This window comes from Cyprinus carpio, chromosome B7 (assembly GCF_018340385.1).
Source record: "Cyprinus carpio isolate SPL01 chromosome B7, ASM1834038v1, whole genome shotgun sequence".
Lineage (NCBI taxonomy): Eukaryota > Metazoa > Chordata > Actinopteri > Cypriniformes > Cyprinidae > Cyprinus > Cyprinus carpio.
Window position 1 is genome coordinate 25,287,739 of NC_056603.1, and position 26,925 is coordinate 25,314,663.

The 26,925-nt window shown below is 37.5% G+C and overlaps 1 protein-coding gene across 3 annotated transcripts in view; it reads right to left on the reverse strand.

Moving 5' to 3' along the window:
- Positions 1–26,925, reverse strand: part of LOC109076788 (cadherin-8) — an 89,849-nt gene that overhangs the window by 42,055 nt on the left and 20,869 nt on the right. For all 3 annotated transcript variants that reach the window (XM_042728115.1, XM_042728116.1, XM_042728117.1), the window contains one exon: positions 11,616–11,910. In XM_042728115.1, the coding sequence (XP_042584049.1) occupies positions 11,616–11,910 (295 nt within the window). Of the gene's footprint in view, positions 1–11,615; positions 11,911–26,925 lie in introns of those variants that run through there.

Sequence of the window (26,925 nt, forward strand, 5' to 3'; positions counted from 1 at the left end):
CTAAATAACTAAATAAATCAATACATACAAATTCAGCTTTACATCACAGAAATAAATTTTCAAATACATTAAAATAGAAAGGCTATTTTAAATTGCATTTTTATTATTTTTTATAATAATTTTATTTATTTACTTACTTTTTGGAAAGTGAAAATACCATAAACCATGTCATAAATGTGGTCAAAGGGAATGTTTCTGGCCTTCCAGTTGGCTTGACACACTGGGCGTATTCCAGCTCCATATTTGGCTGTGTCTAGAGTGAGATAAGTATTGAAGCACTCAGGAGAATAAATGACACATCGAAGTGATTGTGATCATCACAAAGCACGCCAGCCAAGTCTGCGCCCCCTCACCAGAAAAAGTGAAAAGAGGAAAGGATAGGCGATAAACGGAGGCACTGAGCAGGTGGGAGTGTGTACGTGTCTGTGTGTGTGTGTGTGTGTGTGTTGTGTGAAGGTGAGGCAATGAGCTAACGCTGTGCCTGACTTCCTGTAAGCATGATGGGACCATCAAAGTTGACATATAACTATCACCGTGTGCACAGAACAGTCAGACAGGGATGAAAAGCTTCACGGTCAAAGGAGTTGGGAGGACGTGGGAGTGGACGGCGGTATTGATCTCCCTGCCACGGTAACGGCGCCACCTCTGACATGACAATTGCACACTATATGGACGCAATGATGGCTTGACTGGTAGTATGGTAGTATGAGCCAAAAGAGAATCACACAAACCAAACCTTTGGCCTCAGACAAAATGGCCTGGGTGAGAAGGGTTAACACATTTGCTGAGAGCTTCTGAAAGGTAAGACCAAACCCAGCGAACGTGACTGGTGAGTAAATGTTTCAGTCAGCCATAGGAAGCGCTCCTGGTGCCTTCTGACAAGCAATCCATCAAAAGGAACACACATACTCTCATATACACCAGTATACACACCCATATACCTAGAGGGATTTGTTAAAATAAATGATGGATAAAAAGAAAGGAAAAGTAGAAAGAAAATAAATGAGGTTTCTTAAGCATCTGATCAAGTGTGGCATTTAAAAAAGGTTTCTCTTCACCATAGGTGCTTCCAATTAGCCAGAAGACCTGATGTGACACCGCAGCTCTTTTAAGAGCCCAACATAAGTGATGTCAAAGATTGCGATAGACCCATAAAAAATGGAATTCTTTAGCAAAACTGAATGATGCAAACCAAAACTTGTTTGTAAATGTTTGAGTGTAGCTATTTGGGACAGTAGGGGGGAGATGATAGCTCTTCTCATACGTGGAGGAGATGTTCACTGGAGCAGAGGCCTGCTTTAATGGGCCGGTCCCCTGTGAGAACCACAAAGACTCCATGCAGCAGAGATTTACCGTTTGATCTCTCCATCTTATCTGTTTCTTTTTCAAATGACCTTGCAATGCAGACTTTTATGCTCAGCCTTTTATTCTGAGCCATGATTGGATGCTCCTCTAAGCTTAGATCTGCGCAGTGTGATGGATGCGTTTCCCTCACATTTATGTCCCCCCACCAACCCAGACAGCCACCAATGAATCTTCTGTGGTGCGACCCCTGCGAGAAGACCTTTCATGAAGACCTTTCCTCAAACGTCCTTTTTTCTGCAAACATCATCCCGGTTAGCCCGAGCAACACAAAGGCGTTTGGGTTCCCGGTGTCCTTCGCTTGAAAAGGCTTATGTGTAACAGCACAATACAAGGGCTTGATCGCATGCTTTTCTGCGGTTGTGCATTTACTCTGCTCATTAGAATATAGACTAATAAAAGGACTATAAAGAGCAAATAAAAACACATTGCCCACAGGATGTAATCAGCGCTTTTAATTTGGGAGGGCAATGCTGAATGCCTATGGGAAGTGCATACTGCTGTTATGCTGCTGCCTAATAATGTGCACAGAGGGAGAGAGAGACAGACAGATAGAAGATACAGTGGATTCACTGTCATATTTGGAGGATGATGGAAATTAAGAGTAAAACACAAAGAAAAGTAGAAATAGAAGCACATTGAAATGAGGTCCTAGGGTGAGGAGCGAAAGAGAAAGCCTTGACGCAACATTAAATATCCACACTGTGTCTCTTGCATAATTAATAGATGAAGGAGATTTTGAACAGAGGGCCGTCTGTAAGAAAGCGGCCAGGCGTCATATCAGATATAAATAAGCAGTGCCAAAGGCAAGAGTGTAGATTAGAACACTCAAGCATTCACTGAAATCTCAGCTGTCCTCTACAGAATGCTGCTCGTGTAAGACAGTCTCCCACACTTGTGCTGAAAACCGATCTATGGAGGTACAGCAATGCACAGACAAGTTATAAATATTCTGAATTGTTTAAATATACAATTGAATAAGAAATATTTAATATTGAATTAAATAATGAATATTTATATTATAATATTATAATTTCACACAGATAATCTAAATAATACATGATCTATTACTATTAGACATTTAGAGATCACAAATCAAATAAGCAATTTTGTGACCATGCAGACTTGAAAAGTCAAATTTCCGCTTTTCTCTGTTTTTTTTTGTTATTTTATGCAAATAACATTAATATAACAAATCAGAAACGTTTTTAAATAATAATAAAAAAAAAAAAATAATAAATATGTTTCATTGAACATATGTAAAAAACATTTCAACTTCTCTGTAATAAGTTCAGCTTTACTTAAAAAAATGTGTAGAAACCATTTTTGCTCAGAAAGTGCTAGTAAATCTCACAATTAATTACAAAGAAACAGCAAGTGACAATGAACATTACATTTTAAAGTAGAACGAGTAACATGATTAATGTTAGGTTTAGTAAAATTAGTAGGTATTTTTTTTCTGTGTGTGCAGTGGTTACAATACAGAGCTATTATTTCTACGCAATGTGAAACAAATAAACCTGACGCAGTTGAGTGAATTCAGTCATACTAAATGCATATTTACAGTGTGTAAGCATATAATATGTTAGTCTTCAAAGAAACAGAAACACACACGTAACACAAATAATTTTAGTGAGCAAGTAGTACACATTTCTGCAGATCCCTACTTTCCCAATGCAATTGTAAAAAAAAACAAACAAAAAAAAAACACACACACATTTGGATCACACATACCTTTCATGAAGACTTTTCATGAATATGTTTGCAATACTAGTCAAATATTTCATTGTATTGCCTAAGTGATTCAACAACTGAATAGAAACTACTGCAAATATGTTAAGCTTCAACAGTTTGTGAAGGTTCTTGGCTGCATTTCATGGCTTTTGTTCAGAGCTAATTTCCAATCTGCAGTAAATCAGCTCAATTAGGCCTTCTGAAACTGCAACGAGTGCGCCATCTCATATTGAAGCATTGAATAATAGCATGTATCTAGCATTCAGCTCACGTTTAGGATCAGTGAGATAGGTCTGAGTGATGTGAGGTTAGCTTCACCTCCATGCTTTCCCTTATCATGAGAGACAGATAATGTCAGTGTCCACCTCAGCGCTGATTACCCTGTCATATGGCATCAGTGTCACTCTCTAAGCCAACACAATACCCCCCTGGGCCCATTAGTGCTGGCCTGGGCTATTTATGGGCTCTCCTCATCACCCAACTGCAAAAACACTCTCTTCTCTCTCTTTCATCGCTTGTTGTCTATTTCCATCCCTACTCCTTTCTGCTGTTCTCCTCTATGAAAGGGATAACCTTTGAAAAGCATACTGTATTAGAAATATATATATATATATATATATATATATATATATATATATATATATATATATATATATATATATATATATATATATATTGGCCATTATTTTATTTTGAGCTCTGAAATACTGAAATACTATATGAATGCTTAAAAAATTAAAGGACATTGATAGAGTTAGCTTTTGGCAAAGACCTGATATTCATCAAAATAACCAAGGATAAAAATGAAAAAAAAAAAAAAAAAAAAAAAAAAAAATATATATATATATATATATATATATATATTATATACAACTCAACTATACAAAAACAGAGCTGATGGAAATGGATTAAACTGTCTAGTTTCATCTCTTTTCATGAGCAGTTGAACATGACTGCGGTAGGATAAGGGGCAGAGGCAGTGGAGTGGAGTAGGATCATTTTGTAAGCTCTTTCTTCGTGATTCACATTTTATGTATGGCACTGATGACCAGGCAGCGAGAGAGGTGGATTCAAAGAAAACCTGCTGAAACAAGTACTACAGTAGCACATTCACAGCAAGAATTGCTTACATCTTATTCACTAAGGCCATTTCAACTGAAAATCCATTTCACTCACACCTGTTGCAAAACCTCTGTGGATTTAAAAGTCAGTAATATAAATCTAAAAGTAGGCTAAGTAAAGAGAGACATTCAGGCTTTACATGCAAAAAGAAGTCCAGCTCATAATTGTAAAGGTTCGTTTCTCAATATACTAGGAAACAAGAGAAAAGGAAGAGAGATATTTTTACTGATGAAGAATTATTATAACAACATATGTACACACACACACACACACACACACGTGCACTTGTTACTATAAGGAGCTATTTCTAACTTGATTGATCTGACCCACACCCAGGGGCGTCCATATAAGCTGTGAATGCTCTGCATATTCAAGCCATTTAAAGGTGGGGTATCTATTTTTTCAAAAACGCTTTAGAAAACCGAGTCGGGCGGAGTAACAAAACAAACTTGTAGCCAATCAGCAGTAAGGGGCATGTCAACTCAAGGAGAGAGCGCTCAGTGAGTGCACAGGACAGACATTAGCCGAGCCGAGCGATGACAGAAAGATAGAGATGGAGGATAAAAAACAAAAGAGAAAAATGTCTGCAGAACAAAAGAAGGCTTACGATAAGGCAAGAAGTAGGACCTGTGTAAATATCGGATCAGCTTTCCAGCGCTGAAGAGAACTCAAGGAGCGGAAGGCCTGCGATCAGACGCAGAGGTTGCTTTGTTTCTTATCGATAGTTGAGTAACATCGGTTTTGCTTTGTTTTACAGAACTAATATATGCTGGCTTTTGCTTGAATATGCTCGTGTGTCATATTCACTTGTTTTTTCATCTGCAATCGTATTGTCGTTCCCTGCAGCTATGTTAAAGACACATTCATTTCCACACCCTAGAAGCCTGGAGCGTCTAAACTTCCTCCACTGTCTGCTTCAAGCATCAGCTCCCAAAGTGTGTCCGAAAAGAAAGATAATATGTTTAATACAGCAGATAATAATACAGCAGATTCCTCCATAATCGTTGCCTGGGTTGCGTACGTATGTGTGGGGCGGAGCTATCAAAATATGGGCAAGACACTTTTGGGGTAGGCACGTGTTTGTTTTGGTGATTTGAAATATCAACATTGACTACCAGAAATCACTTACCCCATCTTTAAGAGAACAAGTTCAGGGACTGGCTAATTATTATTAACATTCCGTTGTCGATTTGCGATCAAGCATAAGGGTTACATAATGACATGTTGGTAATACGTATGCAACTGTCCATACATTACTTATTTGCTAAACAACAATAATTGTGTGCAAATCCGTGCCAGAAGAGATTCAGGTGAGAGGATCCATAGTATCTTTGGCGCCTATTCTCTATTGTCATGAATCGCCATTATTGTCCCCCCTTCTCATTTGTTTGTTCGCATGTGAGTGATTTAATATGCAAGGAAAGCTGTCCGAAAATTGCTTGTCCAAATGGAAAAATCTGCTATTTTGCTGCCAGATATCGATTACTGAAAATCACATTGTATTTAATGCATAACTAAACTGATTAATATATATATATATGTATATATACACGACACACACACACACACACACACACACATCACACATACAATATATTTGTGTGTGTGTGGGAAGGCGCTGACACCAAATGGATATTCCTAGCAACATTCATACTTTTACAGTAAATCGACACCTGCTATGGTGTCACTTATTTGTCGTCTCAGACATATTATTTAATTAAATAGCAGATCGATTTAGAGAAGTCACTGCAAAAAAAAAAAAAAAAAAAAAAAAAAACCTAATGTAGTGAGGTTATTTTAGTCATATTAAATGCATCCTTACAGTTTAAGTTCAGAGAGCACACATACAGTTTCAAAAAAGAGGCAGTACACATTTCTGCTGACCACTACCTCCAGATTTTTTTTCTAAAGTTAGCTGGACATGGTTTGGCTGCAGTGGGTTAACTTCCTGACCCTCAAACCCAGCTGAGGCCATGGGCAAACCTCAGCGTGGAGTCTGACCAGCAGATGTGCTTCCGCAGTTGCCCAGCTGCACACCATGTTAAAGGCCCAGCACCCCCTACTTCCTCCTCCATCTGCCACTGCCACACACAAGATAACACACTTACGTACGGTAAATAACCGTAAACCCTCAGAATCTACCAGAGAAATATGCACTGTTTCAAATGCTAATGAGGATGAGAAAGTCTTTCTAGATGGTTATTGGCCTTTAACCTTAATGCCAAAATGAGCCTGGCAACAAGTATAGGCTACATCTGTCATGGCATATTCAACCAAGCAGAACTTATCTGAAATTACTTTATTTGGCCAAGCAATCACGTATTTTCATGCTCTTGTCAGGAACAAAGTCATTAAAGATACTTACAGCAAAATAGAATAATCAAGAAGCTGATAATTACTGTACGGAGATATATGTACTGCCTATGGCTATGACAATTTCATGTGAAAGCATTCTGTAATGTTAAGCATGTTACTGAATGTAAAGCGTGTACCCTTCTGTAATTAGATTACAACTCAAGCTGCCCTACACTGTTAAAGAGAAGCTACAAAAAGCGGATGACTTTATCTGTAGAATGTTTAAACTATCAAAGCAGGGCAAACTTGGATGCAGTTTTAATAAAATAAGCCCTTAACAAGTGGCCCTGTACATTTCTGATAGCAAACCTTTTTTTATATCCTTTTTATATTTGTTTTTTCAATAGTATGTGAGCAAACACTTTACGATCACTTTACTTCAAGGCTCAACTAATGCTACAGCTATATTTCTTGGAGAGATTTTAGCATATCTAGAAACATTTGAGCCAGATATAATGTCTGTTAGCTGCTGGGTTGGCAGCTGAGGACGTTTGCTCTGAGAGGCACTAATTTGTCAAATGCAGTGGTGAAGGTAATTCAAAATGTATATGTTTAAATTATGAGCTTCACCCATTAAAATCTGCACTTTCAAGTATTGAACAAGATTTAAGAATTAAAGGAATATTCCAGGTTCAATACAAGTTAAGCTAAACACACAGCACTTACCATAAAAAATTAAGAAGGAAAAGAAGAAGAAGAAGAAGAAGAAGAAGAAGAAGAAGAAGAAGAAGAAGAAGAAGAAGAAGAAGAAAAGACTGTGTGGTTACAGTGAGACACTTATAATGGAAGTGAATGAGACCAAACTGTAATTATATTACATTCATATTCATTAAATATGTACTTTGATTTTAGTGAAAACACAAAACAAAACATGATTTTTTTTTTCTCCCTTCAATCTTCACATTTCTGCTTTTAAATCTAATAACAAATTACTTCCATTGTAAGGTCCTTACTTGTATATTTGTATTGAACCTGGAATATTTACAGTATCTAAAACCGCTACTAACCAGTAGTGTATTTTGTCTGGTTGTATTTACAATTAATTAAAGGATATGTTTATTACAGACTTATTTTCAAAAAAAATAAAAATAAATAAAACACCCAGGATTTTTTACTTTTAAATAAATGTAAAGTAAACCCTTTCCGAATTATTCCAATAAGTTTTAGCATATTTAAGGCAATGTGCAGACTGTAAATCTACATGGGCTGATAGCTTAAAATGTGTGAGCGGTGTGCTGGATATGTGTTATCTATTTCCATAAATATGTCTCAGAAAATAGCTTACAAATCATTGTCAAAAATCCCCCTGACAAGACCTTATTTATTTTTTACCTGCCAGGAATATGGCGTGCATAATCAGAAATGTTATTAGAAGAACAGACCCCTTGCCTGTTAGCCCTGTTACCGGAGCTCATAATAACTCTGAAAATGCAAATGAACTCTGGGTAATCTATTAACGTCACTTCAATTTTATATCAGCACTCCAATTTAGCAGATCCTGACACATTCCCGCGCACTGTGTCTCCGTACACGGGTTCATTTTGCCAGGATAGAGCGGGCACACAGCAAGCAGGGCGGAGGAGCCATGTGCCATCTGTCTCTTCCTGACTTTATTACCAGACTCTATAATGAAGCCCCCATCGCCGAGGCCTCACACACGCTCGACTTTCAGATGACAAAAACAACTTTCCCGGCTTTATTTTTCCTTGTAGCAATTATTGTCATTTATACCTTCTTCTGTGGAAGGGAGGCGGTATGGACGACTCAATGTTAATTACCCCAAGACTCAATTCAAGTAGACTTGTTAATTTCAACAATGTAACAATCCTCTTGTCAGCAGCAGAAGGCAGGGAGCTTTGTAATGCCAGCATATGGTTTGAAGACCTGATGGGGGAATTCCTCTGCTTGTATTGGCCTTAGAGTCAAAGACCCCATTAGTGAAAAAACAGACCCGGTAATCCATTGAGATTTGCCCAATCCATGCAAATGACTTATCACTGCTGACTGTGGACAGACTGACGCAAACAAGTAACACTCTTAAATTATTAAAAGTCAAATTGAAATATGAAATAATCTCATGAATATACATATAAAAATCCTTGGGGGAAATTTTGCATCCGTGAGCATTCATCAAATGTTTTACGTTGAGAAGGTGAAGGATTTGTCTCGCCTCACATGGCCTTTCAAATCATTTATTCTTTGGTCTCTCATGGCTTTGGTGATCTAAGGATTTTAGAGATTGCCAACGGCATTACACAACAGTCCAGTAACAACTTCAGCAAGCAATAGTTTGAGTAACTACCACGTTACCATTGGTTTATCTTTCTCTTCAAATGGGTTTATTTTTTTTCCTTTATTATTTTTTTTTTTTTTTTTTTTTTTTTTTAATATTGTTATTATAATAATAATTATTATTATTATAAAATTAAGTCACTATTACATACTTGTCAAATTCTAACACTTAATTCTAACACTTAAATACATTACTACTGTAATACAACTGCACTTTAAAGAATATTTCATAATTATAATTATTTTACTTTACAATACAGAAGTAAAAGTACAATACTTTTTTTTTTTTTTTTACTTTTTTAAAATGCTTTTATTTTTTCACATGCAAGACTTAATGGGTTACTTCATCCAAAAATAAAAATGCTGCCATTAATTAATCACCGTCATGTCGTTCTACACCCTTAAGGTCTTTGTAGCTTCATAAAATTACGGCTGAACCACCGATGTCCTTACTAAGTTTCTGGGTCTGGGGACATTTCAGTTGCATTGCTCTCTAGGGTCAGAAAGCACAATAATTCATCAAAAATATTGGAACTTGTGTTCCAAAGATGGAGGGAGGTCTTACGGCTTTGGAACAACATGAGGGTGAGTAATTAATGACGGAATTTTCATTTTTGGGTGAACTATCCCTTTAAACCTTCAAGCTTTTATTTTGGTGGTGGGAAACATTTTAAGTTTCTGTGATAACAGGTTTACAAAAGCTTCTCATTACAAATCTAGTGCAACACTGTGAACTACTGTCTACAAAAATGTTGGAAATGATGTGAAAGTGAAAAACACATAACTCGCGCACACTGAACTTACAGCACATGCGGATATGGAGTTCACAGCTGTACGTGTGTAAATGATCACAATGCCACACACTACTGTGTGTGTCAAACTCGCTGTCAGAGAGAAGCGAGAGCGAGAAAACTGGAAACGGTGTATTGATACTGTGGAAAATGAGCATTGAGTCATGAACCTAAATATTCAGACTTAGTGTGTATCGAAATATCTAAATTTTTGACAACACTTTAACATACATACAGTTATACCCCAATACTTTACAGTGAGTTAAATAAATGTGTCTGGTGCTAACCAAAGTAATAAACTAGCTGTTTAAATACCTGTACTAACAATAATTCCATCATCAACAACCTACTGTAATCTACAACACAGATAAATGAATACCAATTGGTTTGGTTTCTCAACTTCTTCACAACTTTCTAACAAAACTTATTGTCAGACCATTATTAGAAAACAAAACATGCGACATAAGCATGAGAGGTAAACTTCTGTGATTTGTGTACTAAGACAGGAAATAAAAGAGGCTTCCTCATTTGTCTGTTTGTTGTTTTTCTCTCCCAGCCGAAGAGCTTTTGATTCTCTCTATGAGTGTCTCCCACAACATAAATACTTTATAAGACCAAAACAAGTCAAGTGAGAATGCCTTTCAAGCAAACAAGACAACATCAGCTAATGTTTAATTGATCAGCAGTGACAAAAGGAAAGAACAATTGTGAAAGAAGTCAACTTCAGGCATCTTTTGCCATATTCCCCTTCCTGCCCTCCTCCACAACTGTGCTTGTCACCCACGTCATCTGCTGTATCCCACACTTCATTGTTAAACCCCTCGGAAAACTACTCTGTGGATTTCAATTGAGTGCATTAGCCTGAAAGCAGAAGAAAGACTCTCACATACAGCACCAATTCTGTATGCTCTAAGTGCACCAAAAATATGACAAAGAACAAACGCTGAGGAGAAAATGCCCATGTGAAGAAGCCAAAGTTTTAAAGGAAACAAGGAAGCTCTGTGTTACACATGACTGGGTTATAATGTACCTGGAGAAGAGCACTATTCCCCCGACTGCATTCTACACTTCAAAAGTGAGCCTTGGGTCAGGAGTTGAAAAACACTTGAAGCACAGTGCAGATTTAATGCGGTTTTACTGCTCAAATTGACATCGATCATTTTATTAATGGCACTTCCTGTAACTCAGAGTACTCTCATCTTTAATCTATATTAATGAATATAGTTATCCTCTCTGCATTACATTATTTCATGTTGTGTATAAACCATCAACCACAAAAACAAAAGAAGTCATGAGTTTAGACATTTCATACAGCTATTCCCAAGCACCAGAGTTGAAAATACACAACATATTCCTTTATACTTTCCTGAAAAAAAGGGAATTTCACTACACTGCAGCACAGCAGAGCTTTCAGAATGTCATGAGGGTTACAATGAATCCCTTAAGTGGCACTATTATGAGATTTCCTTCACCGACTAACTCATATTCAAAATCTATCTCAAGGTCAGGCTCAGGATTGTACGGGGAAATGTCAAGCAGGCTTTGTCAACTAACTATGAGCTCTATTTAAAGCAAGTTTTAAGGAGACATTCATTAGAATGCATGGCTACAAATGCTCGAGAAGTTATGAATACATTATGTGCCTTGAAAAACAAAGAAAGTTTTTTTTTTCTTTTTTTTATGGTCATACTGGACAATCTCAGTGGCAGACCCCAATTATGCTTTAATGCTGCACTATGTCCATTGGATTCTGAGTTTACAACATGACTATGGACACCAGTATACATGTTGTGCATTGTTGTATCAATCTCCAGACATACTAATGAGAAATTCCTGTCACCTCCTATTTCTTTGTCTATTCTTAGATCTCTAGTACTTGTATATTTTGTCAGAGCTTTTGTCTGCTTCGTGTCATTGTTCAGCAGAGACAACCAGAGATGATGAAAGGAGATCACTCACCCACTTGGGACATCTCTGGCACTGAACCTTTGTAAGGCCCCTCGATGAACTGTGGGGGGTTGTCATTGATGTCTTGCACTTTGATGATGAACTCTGACGGCGGTTCCAGAGGTTTGTCGGTGTCTCTGTCGATGACCTGTGCTGTGAGCGTGTACTCGGCCTTCTCCTCCCTGTCTAGCCTTTTCATGGCGTGAATGTCCCCCGTCCTCTCGTTGATGGCGAAGATGGTGCCCGCCCCTTCCCCTGCCAGCACATACTTGATGTTCTTATTCCCCATGTCCAAATCCGTATGGAGCTAAAAAGAGAAACAGAGGAGGAGGATTGAGGCTACTTCCAGTTGCAGCTAAGACCACTCAAGCATGACCAGATCAATGGAGTCCACACCGGACTGAGCTTCAATCAATCACGTAAAAGAATTAAAGCCCACTGTCAAGTGCAGAGCTGCATAGTCTCTTCAAAATTCTAGAGTTTTTCTGTGATGGCTGAATTGTTCAATCTCAAAGACAAAAAAGGGGAAAAGGGCAGGCTAAGTCCTGGATTTCAAGGTAATGCTTGGGTTGTGTATCCCATCTATCTGTCATTCACCTCTTCAAACATAGCTAGTAGAGGGTGGAGGTCAAAGCGTTCTGCTCACACCTGCCTCAGGGCCCTGTTACCATCTTGAAACCAGTCACCAGGCCACAGCTCCAGAACGAGAAGGCAATTGGGCAAAACAAAGAAAATAAATAAAGGCCAAGACTATCCTTGACTGCTTCTGAGAGGGAAAACAGACAGACATCTGCCAAACAAAAGAGAAAGAGGCCCGAAACAGCTAAGCCTTCTCTCAGATTTATTTTATTTTATTTTATTTTATTTTATTTTATTTTATTTTATTTTATTTTATTTTAGTTTTTTAGACTTTCATTGGTTTGTTGCATTTTTTTTTCCATGCAAATAAATTCACTGAACATTTTTTGGTCACACTTTATTTTAAGGTCCAATTATCACCATTAACAAACCATTAACTATGATCTTTGCCTCAATATATTACTAATTTGCTGCTTATTAATAGTTAGTAAGGCAGTTGTTAAGTTTAGGTATTGTATAAGAGTAGGGACATAGAATATGGTCATGCAGAACTGTTGTAAAAAATGTATAATAATAATAATAATAATAATAATAATTACTATTATTATTTTGTATAATAATAATTATAATAATAAAAATTAGGCTTTTTTTTCTGACAGAACCTGTGAACTTTTAAATTTCTGAAATGGTATTAAAAAAATAATAATAAAAAATGTCCCCATATAACTCACATCAGTTCGGTAGCTACATCTTGTATAGCAACTTCAGTTCCATTTCATGAGGCGGTAATATATACAGCCTGGTGCGAGGTGGAAGTACACTTGAGACTGCAGTAACAAGGACAGCGTGAGCTTTGAAATGCGGACTTCAAGAAAAAAAGGAATTGCTTTATAACTATGGTTTTATGCATATGTTGTCTCAGCGGTGCCGTTTCCAGACACTGACAAAGTACACACACTTAAATTGTCACACCTTGCACTTTTGTTCTCCTAATTGTCCTATCATTCCACATGAAAGATCTATCTCATTAACACATCAGCTTCACAACAGTCTTCGCTCTACGAAAACCCCTAAATGAGCCCAAATTAATGATGTGCCTTTTCTGTTTTCTCTTTCCTGAGATTCTCATGTATTCAAGAAAATGAGCAATAATATGTATTATTATGGATTCCTACAATATATGAACAAAATGTCATATCTGCAAAACTTCACTTCCTCCATTTGTTCGTCCCTATGCCCTATGTGTACAGACAACATTTCAAGCTTGCGCTCAAACCAGTCTCATTCTGACGAGTGATCGCTTAATCTCAGTGTGCAAACAATCGACTGAAAGTGCGGCTGCGGAGGGGAGGCAGTCTGTCATTATCTGGGTTGCCAGGGCAACTCCAGTGCTCTAACATCTGATGGCATCTGCATTTTTTAAACTCTCTTAACACACATATAATGGAAAGAGGTCTAGTAGTTGTTATTTTTTTTATTTTTTTATTTTTTTGGACCGTTTTGTTTCAATACTGTCAAATAAGGAAAAAGTCTATGATAACTCCACTGAAGGTACAAAGGAGAAATAAGGTCAAAGAAAACAACAAAATCACAATGTTAAGTTGATTTCATAATAAATTTGATCGAAAACATTGAGTACAAGACACTGAGAAATACGGAGCTGAAGAATAATGGCAACAGTGGGAAATGTAAAATCTTGGGCAGTCTTAAATCTGCCAGCACACTGGTGTGGATTAGCATTCAGAGCTGCCTGACTGGAGCTGAACAGGAACAACAGTGGGTTTTACACCCGACTCTCTCTGTACCACTGCTGTGGAGTACAGCTTTTATTGTCAGTTCAGGAGAAAATATGTCAGTGGCTGCTAGAGATGAACCTTTATAGTAGTCTGAGGAACAATCAGCGGCTCCGTAATGAGGACCCCTCCATCCCTCTACGCCTGCCGACTGCACACTAAAGTGCAGCGTTAAGCTCGACATTGCAAATTAATGATTTTGCCTCATGTCAGGGCAAGTGGCAGAGAGGACGTGAGTAGAGAAGAGAAGATTCACATCACCTACAGAGATGTTGTGTCACGCATTTCAAAAATGTCAGCGGAGCCCCAACCCAAGGACCATCTCAACGGTCAATTAGGCATTGTTTAAGAATAGTGCTCTGCTAGGACTAAGTGAACTGGACCATGTGCTACAGCAGGGCTTCAAGGTCACTGTAGTTTCTGCATGGTGCCTGCTGAAAGGTTTCATGGTGATCATGCATGTTGCAAGAGCAAATTCCTGTAATGGATTCCAGGGCTTTCAGAAGCGATGCCATTTATATTTTAACAGCCACTAATGACATTAACTTACTTCTCCTCCTCATCATCAGAAGCATCACCATAATTCATGTCAATGCTATATTGGCAAAACATAGTTAACATGGCTTTCGTAGTATGCTATCTTTTCATTTTGCTCATCTAGATGAAGTTGTAGCCATTGTGGTTGGCATGTGGTACTCATGTGGGAGATGTAGGTTCAGATTTGGCTGTGTGTCACATCCAATATTCATTTCCCTCTTCCCCTATTATTTCTCAACTCTGTACTTTCACCATCTGCTATGTAATTTCCAACTGAAACTACTAAAAACTGCAAAAAAAAATATTGTATTATTCAAAAACAATATTCTGTTTGCAATCAGTCTTAACTCTTTGTTTAGCATTATTTTATGTAAGCAAGTCCTCATATATATACATTGACTCTCATATATAAATAATTCTGTTTCAGATATTGAAAATGGGCTGTATGGAAAATAAGCTATGTGTTTATGTGCATAATGAACAAGTCTAAATATAAATACTTTCTTCATGAAAAAAAGATTGCATGCAGCCTGATAAGGCTATTGTTAATTTCTTGCAGTACCCACTGAGAATTGTTTTATTAAATGGGATGTCACCTTTACTCCCCTACTAATAAATATTGTTTACATGTTGTCTTTAAGAGATTCCCCCAAACACAATGTGCAATTGAATTTTGTATGTTATAAAATGAATAGGCTATATATAAAAGTAATGATTGTTATTTTTACCAGCTCACCCTACATTTGACACTGTATGTATTAAATAAAACAGGATTCCTACTTTCAGAGAAAATAATAAATGCCCTAATGAAAAACAAGGGGAGTAAGCATGTGATGCATGCTTGACTAATGAATACCACACGGTGCCTTGAATGGAGTGGCTTTCTCAGTAACCTTCCCAGGTACATGATTAGCCTTCCTGTGCTCCTGGTTTATTCCTACTGTGCTGAGAAGGAACCAAACAGAACAATTGTTATTGCTATACAAAGCAAATGTAATCAAATCAAAAACAGATAGATTTTCATGAAGCAGATCCAACTACATATTCAGATGCAAAACTCTGCTACAAAAGATATTTATCTGTGTCCAGATAATACAGATTGAGAATCTAATTTCATATTTTAGCAAAGTCGTTTTTTAAACCTTTATTTATTTACTGAGTGGCTGAATGGACTGTGGACTGCTACAGGATGTGATTACCAGTTCTCCTGTTAAAACATGCATTGATTTCACACAAGTAACACCATCACAAGCAACACGTCGTGAGTGGTGGGGGGGTGGTGGTGTTTTTTAATGGTTGTTGTTATTATGTTCTGTTGTGGTGTGATAATAATCAGATATACAACAATCTTTCAACCTAGAAACCACTAACAATGGAACAAATAATAATAATAATATATTTCTTTCTTTCTTGAATGTAATGCTGGATCAAGAATGTAATGCTGGATCAAAATCAGCATATCAGAATGATTTCTGAAGGATCATGGGACAATGAAGACGATTAATGACTGCTGAAAATAGCTCTGCACTGCCATCACATGAATACATGTCATTTTAAAATAAATTAAAATAGACAAGGGTATTTTCGATTTCAGTATATGTATTAAATTCTATTTTTGATCAAAGAAAAAAAAATGCAGCCTTGTATGACCATTAAAATACTTTCTAAAACATTTACAAATTTACCGACCTCAAAAAAATAATGCATAATAATAATAATAACAATAATAATAAAGTTGGTGTCTATACAAAAACTTTTATTTTAAATTTACCGACCTCAAAAAAATAATGCATAAGGGAGCTCAAATGTCTGAATTCACACACCGATTTTCTCCCAATAAATTAATATACAGCCATTATGATAAAGCTGTAAATAAGATTCTGAAAAGAAAGAAGCTTAAAAATAAATATTTAAAGAGTGTGAATAAATCCAAACACCCCTATAGATTTAAGTTTCACTTTCCATAATTTGTGACCGACAGAGGAGCATCTTGGCGGCAGGGATTTAAAACTTTAACAAGACTCAAACTGACACAGGCAGTGACTGGATTTTTTTTCGATGAGGTAGGGTACAAGTGATCTCAAAACATTTCAGCCGGTTTAAATATATTGTGGATATATTATTTACCTGATATAAGATGCATTTGGTTGAGTCAAGCTTCATTGTAGTACTACAATGTTATCTCTTCAGCACGCAGTGCGAGCAGGACAGACAACAATGCAGAATATTAATAACTATGACTGGGACTGTCATACACATACCATTATAATGAGAACACCATAATAAATGCTGTGAATTTTTAGAGTTTAGCTGTCGTGTTTCTGCACATCATTCAGAGCCGCGCAGGCACGTTCATGTGTATTCTGGCCCTTTTTGCAGATAACCTATAAGTCCTAATATTAATGTTATGTTGTATAAATAACGAAGCATATTCTCTATGAAATGATGAGTTGAATCCCACTGATTAAAAACTTGCTATGAAATGCGTCTCTCTACTGGTCATCTTTGGCGCGCACAGCTCAAAACTACTGTCATATAGGTATAAAGTTATATATATATATATGTATATATATATATATATATATATATATATATATATATATATATATATATATATATATATATATATATATAATAAAATTGTGAATTGTTAGGGTTTCGCTGGCATTTAGTGTTAACTATATTTTAATCAAAACATATATTAAACATTATTTACCCCATTTGTATCTACGAGGCATTCGTTACACATTTTCCCTGTGTGTCAGTAATTATGGCTGTCAAATGTCTGACTTGACTCTATGTATTTTGCCCCGCCCCCAAACATATGATTCAACTATCAGTCGAATATCGGCAAGATTTGAAAATTCAGATTCGACTATGAAAATCTTTAGTCGGGGCCACTCCTAATATATATTAGGAGTGTCAATATCTCCTGTTCCACCACATCCCAAAGCTGCTCTATTGGTTTGAGATCTGGTGACTGTGGAGGCCATTTGAGTGGAGGCCATTATCATGTTCAAGAAACCAGTCAGAGATCATTTGAGCTTTGTGACATGGTGCATTATCCTGCTGGAAGTAGCCATCAGAAGATAGGTACACTGTAGTCATAAAGGGATGGACATGGTCAGTAACAATACCCTGGTAGGCTGTGGTGTTTAAACAATGCTCAATTGGGCCAAAGTGTGCCAATAAAATATCCCCCACACCATTACACCACCACCAGCCTGAATCATTGAGAAAAGGCAGGATGGATTCATTCTTTCATTTAGTTTACGCCAAATTCTGACCCTACCATCTGAATGTCGCAGCAGCAATCAAGACTCATCAGACAAGGCAACATTTTTCCAATCTTCTTTTGTCCGAATTTGGTAAGCCTGTGCAAATTGTTTTTAACTAGCTGACAGGAGCGTCACCCGGTGTGGTCTTCTTCTGCTGTAGCCCATCTGCTTCAGGGTTCGACGTGTTGTGCGTTCAGACATGGTGTTCTGCATACCTTGGTTGTAACGAGTGGTTATTCGAGTTACTGTTGCCTTTCTATCATCTCTAACCAATCTGCCCATTCTCCTCTGACCTCTGACATCAACAAGGCATTTAAAATGGACTTATTGGCTTCTGTTCACAAACAACAAAGGCGCTTGTCGGCTTCTGCAGTAAAACATGAACTCACAATGCCTTGAAAGTGTATATATATATATATATATGCCTTTAATCTTTATCACACTGAACTGAAAATGACATGCCACTATGTCATGTTCATTTTTATTTTCAAGCGGTTCCCTAAGGCCATGAAGGTACTATACAGTGCCATTAGACATGCAAATAACTCATCCATCTCTCCTTGGCAGAGACCAATGGACTGATAGGAGCTGCAATTATCATGTTCTTTTCTTTGAAGTGTCTATTGGCTGTCCCCACAAAAGGCTTCACGGGACAGAGGGGGGTTCAGTGCTCAGGCAGCACTATCTATGCTCGCTGTCTGTTCTAATGTGGAATTACAGAGAACTCTGTTTTAACATGTCACATCACGGCAGAGTAGACGCGGCAACAAGCAGTTCCTTTGTCTCACAGACTGAAGACTGCATGCAAACCAAATGTGTGTGTGTGTTTGTGTGCACGCGCACATGTGCTTAAGTGACTATGCAGCTCCGAAGTCTGGAGATTAGAAAACCAGCAGGCAAGAGGTAAGGGGTAGTGTTTCATGCACAGGAATACAAAGGGTGAGCATCCTTTCTTGTTTCCCCCCTTAAGGTGTACTGTACATTTCATGAAAGCCATACTGGGTGATGAAAGCATTTTACAAATTTCACAGGTCCCACAACATCATTGTTTTGCTGCACTGTTTTAGCACCTGTATTTCTAGCATTTCTTTTTTAGTGTGTGCCAAGGGCAAAATGAACAGTTTACCCAGCAAATAAATTCCCACAGCAGATATTTATTTTACTTTCATCTTCTTTCTTTGGGAAGATAAATACAGAGGTCTTCTCTGTCTTTTGAATTACTTTTGAACCCATCATTATTTTCTGTTTTTAAACAGAAAATTAGTACGACTTCAAATGTATTAAAACCAAGCAAAAATGAAGAGACTGTTTAACATCAATTGTGAAGAGACAATTCCCAAACGAAACAACTGCAAGCTCATGGAAGTTCAGCTGCACCTGATGACAAAATAAAGTGCTTGTTGATGGATAGAAGACAAAAAAAAAAAAAAAAAACATAAAAATGGACCCTTCAACATGAACATGGTTAAATTACGCATCCATTTTTATTCTCTGTCTGAAATGCCCATCGGTAGTGTCAACAGAGATTTCACGCTGTACTGCAGGCACATCAGCCGACGGAGATATTTCCCCCTTACCTGCAATTTACATCAGAACACACGCATAGTGAGTTTAGTGGCATTGGTGAATGGGCTGCTCTGACTGAACGCTCTAACATTGTGTCATCCACTCACCACTGTGAGGAGCATTCAACGCCGTCCTGCTTTTAGACCAAGTCAGTCTGACCATTTAAAAACTCCCGATGTCAGGAATAAAACAGCAGGGTGGATTTGAGTCTTTGTTGCTTCTTCTGAAGGATATAAATTCATCAATCATCATGGTATGGACTATCAGCACAGTTGTGCAGCATTCCAATTTAAATAAAGAATACTCTGTCAGTTACAATTTAATTCCTGAATTTGAAATTAATTGGAATGGAGTAGCCAACAAGACACATAATTGCAATTCAAATTAAAATGTACTGTAAATAAAGTAGAAACTAATGCAATGTGTATGTAGGGGTGGGAGATATACTGGTAGACACAATTAACCGGTAGAAGTTTTTCAGCTTGTTAGAGATTTTAGACTATTGTCTCTATAGTGGTTACAAGCTCACGTGACAATGTTGTGCTATGTGGTCATTTGCAAACGTTTTTAAGTAATGTGATTTAAAAACGTGATTTTAAGATGCAGTGAATATGCTATTCGCTATATGCACACACTGTCTGAGAGATTGTTTTGAGTGCTGTCAAAGAGGTGTGCACACTGAAGATGGTGCTCACAGAGTGCGGGAGTATTGAGCAAAGTAATTTTTGCTGCTTTATAGGCCTTAAATGGTTAGACACACTCACACTGATGTGCCAATACCAATCTTTGCAAGTATCCTCATAAACACCGTAGGTCTTATGTGAAACCAAAGGAGCTTAGAATGAAAAAGATGTGAAACAGCATATTGGATACGGGAAGCTCTTAAAGTGACAGCTGTCTAAAATGCCTGTCGTCTGTCATTCATGTTAATCATACAAAAAAAAAAAAAAAAAAAAGATCCCTAACTCTTCTTGACTAAATCACTTTTCTAGCTTTCAATCTTAAATTAAATATATATTCTATATTAATCATTTTCAAATCTTTCAAGCAAGTCTTCATGTTTGAAGGTTTATAGACCTAGGTTTATAGGTTACAGACAGACTAACAGACAGAAACACAGAGATAGACAGAATCAAAGAACGATAAATAGAATAATCATACAGACAGAACAAATGATAGGAGAACATGACAACAGATGACAGACAGACAGACAGACAGACAGACAGACAGACAGACAGATAGATAGATAGATAGATAGATAGATAGATAGATAGATAGATAGATAGATAGATAGATAGATAGATAGATAGATAGATAGATAGATAGATAGATAGATAGATAGATAGATAGACTGATAAAAAATGAGCATATAACAGTATCGAAAATCCCTGTTCTTATCAAAGGTCTTAACAGTGAAGGCCACTTGAACACATGGGGCCCTTCTTGCCCATAGAGGCCAACTGGAAGGAGGGCAATAGGGGGTGTCCCTGTATGTGTGCCCCCTTCCTGCCACCCCTGACTGGGAGATGGATGCCGGCTGTCACACTCGACTGCCTTTGTGCTTGCCAGACGCAAAGGGGTCTCGAGGAAAGTGCCCAAACACTCATCAATCTCACTTTTGCCCTCTGCTCCTGCCTGTGCTCTTACAGGTCCCAAAAACAATTTAGTCACAACATGAGGAAAAATGCTTCCATCCACAGAACCAGGGCACTAATCCGGTGACCTGAGCACATAGAAAAGCAACTAAGAAAGTGAGAAAGAGAGAGTAATAGCCCTGAAAAAAGAAATAGCAAATAACTTTATACTGGCTCTTCTATTGTACTGATCTACTGTCAGGCTGTGAAAAGATGAAAAAATGCAAATGAGAGATATAATGAGACGTTTTTTTCTTGCACCCCATTCCTCATCATTTGTCCTCTCTCACTAAAAAAAAAAAAAAAAAAAAAAAAAAAAAAAAAAAAAAAAAAAAAAAAAAATATGTACCCAAGGGATGATGCAGATACGTTTTAACAGATTTTTCCTTCTTATTTTTTTCTCTTTTGGTCTCTGTTCACTTTTGGAATAATAAAAAAAAAAAATCATAACATGCATATTCCCACAAATATTTAATTACAGAAAAAAAGCAAATTCCACTCTGTATGCGTTGATTGATTGTGTCACTCATACTGTGATGCTTTTTGATTAGTGTCACTGTAACCCAACACACTTACATTCACAGTCACCAAGCCTTATTAAAATAGCTTAGAAAAGCTCTGATAGCCGTCTTGAAAAATGGGTCAAAATATAGACCTCAAACCACCTCACCATTGGAGTGGTCTCAAACCTATAATCTTTTTCCAGCAACACAAAAAAAAAAAAAAAAAAAAAAAAAAAAAAAGGTGATGTACCGAAGCAAAATGTTTTGGAATATTTGACTGAAAAAAAAAAAAAAGTATTTCAGTAATTCTCGCCTGGACTGTCATCTGGCAATACGATTGGTATTGATGGACTTTGGCATACATTTGATTTGTCCTTTTAAAGCATGTTCAAGCATTTAATATTATTAAACGTATCATTATCTAGAAGAAATTTCACTTTTCTTTGCTTGAATGGAAATTATGTTAAATAGGGAGCAAAATTGCAAGGGCAAATGTTAGAACACATTATACTTTCAGAGAAGTGTTTGGGATAATCTTGGACATCTATGAAGCATGAACAGGTCACTTGGAATGACATGTACAACAGTTCATCTGTGCTTTGCATGAAGGCTGGAGCTTGCTCCTAGACCACACACACACACACACACACACACACACACACACACACACACACACACACACACACACACACACACACACACACACATATAAATGCCTAGTAAAATGTGTAAGTGCCAGTTATTTACAGGCATCTCCTCATAGACTTAAACCAGAACTCTCAATGTGGCTAAAACACAGAACATTGTAAACACCCCTTGGAGCAACAAGTTTATCCATTTACTTAAGTTCTAAAATTTATTTCTCTGTCCATATGCAGTCATGATCTACTACTCTGACCTTTAGCATACGAATTCAATCTCATGGAGTTAGTCATTTAGTGGGGGCCAGCCTGGGCAAGCAGTAAATGTGATGATCCCAGATGGCCCACCCCCACCGAACGTAAATCAGCGAGGGAGCCGTGAAGGGAAGTCACATGCAGAGTCTGTCTTCACTGTCTAAAAAGATTGGGAAGACACTTCGTAGCAAGTCATCCGTCTGTTGTGACACTGATGCCGTAAAATTTGTCCTCGGGCAAGGATTCGGAATGCACAACAAGCTTTTTTCCCCGATTTTTTGGAAGGGGGTTAACTTTTCTCTTATTCTCGCCATCTTGCAATCCTCCACTCGCTTAGTGATGCACAGACAATGTGAAATCTATGAAGTGGAAGGTGTTGACTCTGAGCTGTCAGTCAAGACATCTATGGCATGTCAAGCAAAGAAAAATATACAGGGAGTAAGTGGAAAGCTCTGTAGGACAGGCGCTCATGTTGAGTATCAATTTAAGGGGTTGCTAGAATTTAGCAAGCCAGGCTTTAAATTTGGCATGAAACAGAAAATGCAACAATCTTTTCTTCCCTATTATGATGTATATCTGAGTGAACGAGATCTCCAATGAAAACAAATGCAGGATGGGACTTGATTTTGTCCATCGAGATTGTTGTCATTTCCTAATTGCTGCAATGTCATATGAGTGACAGGTTTCTGGAGAAGAGAAATTACTGTCTAGCCCTCGCGCCAATGCACACATCATCAGTGTCAGAGAAGAGATGTGGTTGCAAGGGAGAGACAGTTATTTTGATTTATGTATAACTATATTTCATAAAAAAAGAAGAAGAAGAAAAAAAAGAAAATAGTTTTGAATTCATGGTTACTTTAAAATTAAACATGCTGTGGTACACAAAATAAGACCTGGAAAAAAAAAGTAGGGGAAAGGACAGTCTGTTAATGCATAAGCCAAACCATTGAGATACATCAGTCCGAGAGCTCAGAGAAAAAGGACTTGAGTCCTAATCTAACAAATTGCATTTTGAAGTTGTGAGCCAGTTTGTGAGAGAAATTAGGTGAGGGAGCAAAAATCTCAATACTGTATACTATTAATAATGCAGAAGACCAATAATGCATTTAAAATTGCTGCCTAACATAGTACTATAAGTACATCACAAGTGTTTCTGTTCACTAGAAGCTTTGAAAAGCACACACAAAAAGGCAAACGTTGCCCCCAAGACAATACACAACTCAAAATATTCTGTGAAAAAAAAAAAAAAAAAAAAAAATACATTGATTGAAAAAATATTGATTTTGGATTTAGAGTTTTGGATATTTAACACAAGACGTCAAATCAAAGTTTCCACCATTTTGCTCTTGTATAGATATCTGGGGGGACTGTGTTTGTTTATCTCCCCCTTTGAGCCTGGCACTTAAAAAACACCCTAAAATTAAGCTGGCAACAAAACACAGCTCCATTGTATGGAAATGAAGCTATTTCCCCTTTGTTAGGATGAAAAAAAAAAAGAAGAAAAAGAAAAAGAAAAATTGGCACCACAATTTATAAGCAGTCATACAGTATATTTTACTGTTTACAAATCAATTTAATGCTTTTGGTGAAATCTCAGGGCTCCCATAAATGTTTTAAGTCCATCTCTCTGCCTCGCAGTCGTGGACCAGCCAATACTTTTCAATTTGGGAAAAAAAGAAGCACTGAGGTAAAAGGCGCTGCTCAAGACGATTACATCTATTCTACCTCATTACTTGCCTTCTGGGAGACAGAAGAGGGCAGAGAGGCAGGCTGCTATCTGTTTACATTTACTGTACAAGACTATCGGAATTATAATTGTGTTCTTCTTTCAGCGCGTGGCTCTGTTTAAAGGTCCTGTGGTCCCAGGGAGATGAAGAAAAATGAAATCCCTTAAAGGGATTCCACTGCACAGGCAAAAATGCTGCAACACAACTTTTATTTCTTTTTCATCTCTTTCTTCCCGTCTTATTTTCTTTCTGCATTTGGGGGACTTTCCAACTCAGGAAGATAACAAAAGAAAAATCGAAGAGAGAGAGAGAGGGGGCAATTCATATTCTGAGGAGATATTTTTTCACTTGAGACTGTCTCAAAGGAAATATCACATAGTAAGGTTGGGATTCCAAATGAGATCAGCGAGGGCCATTTGTAGGGGGTAGATGTCTACAGGACAGCGAGACATAGACTCATATAAAGGAATACTTCTGCTCATAATGACAATTCTTGTATCATTATTATTGGCTTATAATTTGGCCAGAAGCAATGGTTTAGAGTTAAAATCTTAAATGTTAAATTTGTTTATTACAAACATGCAGTTTTTAATTGAAAATACATTAAATTATGTTACTTGTAGATTATTGTGATGTTTTTTTTGTACAGTCCCCATTCACTGCTGAGAATCCACTGGTGGGCAAGTGATATGATGCTAAATTTCTCTTAATCTGTTCTGATGAACAAACAAACTAATTGAAATCTTGGATGGTCTGAAGATGAGAAAATGTTCTGCAAATTAAAAATTTTGGGTGAACTATTACCTTACTTTCTCAGATCCCATTTAAACAAGAGGTTATGATATATTTATACCACACCCAGTTTGTGTTCCATTTCTTTATGCTTTCCATTTATGATTTGAGCATGATCCACATGAGTCCAGAAGGGACAAAGTCAGTGATGAATGCAATGTCATGTACATGTTGAAGGATCACTGTACAGATAACCTCATAACTCAAAGCACCGTCTGTATTACTTGATAAGGATGAGGCTGTATTCCAAAAGACTAATTCCAAATAGCACTCCCGACATATCTGAAGTACTACAGAGGCATTCATTTTAACATTTTCTGGCATGTTTGTATCCAACGCATGGTTGAGAGCACAGACATAAAGACGTAGTGCAATAAACCGCCTGCTGTCTTTTCATTCAGTACAAGGCTACATATTTACAATACATCTGCTGGTTTATTATTCGCACATGTACAGCAGGAGATGCATCATCATATGGGTCTGCTTCAATTTGTCTTTTCCATGAATAATTATGGGGTTTGTGTATTTCTATGAGCCAATCTGAGACATTTGTTTAACGAGGACTCTCGACTAAAATACAATGTTTGTTCAACAGGATCTCACAGCTCGGTTTATCGCTGATTATTGCCTTATGTCTTTTTTAAAGAAGTAATACATCATAAATAAGCATTAATGAGTACAAATATTGAATCATCAATAAATGTCTCATAAGTTACCTGCGGTGCATGTGACGTTCAAGATTATTCATCATCCACCCACTTTCATCTCTCGATCTCCATCATTCCGCCCGGCCTGAAATTGAATGTGAGTTTACCCAGTAAACACGATTATATGGTTTATGCTAAACCTACGCCATTAGCATACCAGAGGCGAGAGAACATGTCCAGGCGTGTATGACATGGTCTTATCCCTCCCAGCCCTTGTCCAATTATGGATTAATCTGAACACATCAAACGTGGCCCTGTTTGCACCTCATGCGATCATTTCAACGATACTGCTCAGTCAACAACTAATTGCCTTTTCTGCAATTTCCTTCGCAAGAGGCCAAATCCAAGTGGAAAGATCCATATATAGGGTTCATTTGCATATGCAAATAAACAAGACTAGTGGAAAAGCAGCATGAGGAAAAAGATGTGTGTGGTGTTTGGGGTGGGATGGGGAGGTGGCCAAATTTCTGATATTATTATCTGATTTCTGTAAGTGGTTCCGTATATGCGGCTCACATTAGCTCAGGATGAACTCTGTGCTGCTCCATTAGTCTTCCCCAGATAATGCTACACTTCTCAGTCCCGTTTACTTAACATGCTGGATCCGGCCTCCACGATTTGCACTAATCAACTGATAAGGCGAAAGCCCTTTCACCAATCCCTGGAGGGTGAAAACTGAACTCCTAATGGTCATTAGTAGTAATTATGTTCCCTAACAGACACATCCAGCCCAGCCCCTCTCACTCGTAAGTAGTTAGTTCCCATCACCATCCACCCCCTTCAGGTCCAGATTGCACTCCCGCACACAGGATGTGCCCTTATCACCTAGCACTGCTGCCACTCACAAATATGATAAAATAAAAGTTAGCATTCCATTATAAAGAGCGGCTATATAATATATTGAGGGGAGCAGTAAAATAAAATGACTGAATTTCTCTCCCTCTCGCTCTCTGCTTTCCAGTCTCAGTTCTTTCAGATCAAACCTCAGTGACCTATTCCCCAGAGTCTGACCTACAGAGTGTGATCTGTATTGACAAGGACAAAACTACTGGCAAGGGATCCCAAAAAATTCAATAACATGTGTATAGGCCCTTCCAACAGCCTTAACATCAACAATGTAATCTCCTTTTCCTCCTTGTCATTTCACCATCATATTCACCTGATAGGCTTATTGCGGATTCAAGCCTAGGCAAGGATGCTGCAGTGGTGTCCCATAATGACACAAAGGGCAAGAGAGAAACATATTTCAATGCAAACAAAATGCTTCTTAACAAAAATGCCTCTCCTTCCTTCATTAAAAAACATACTAT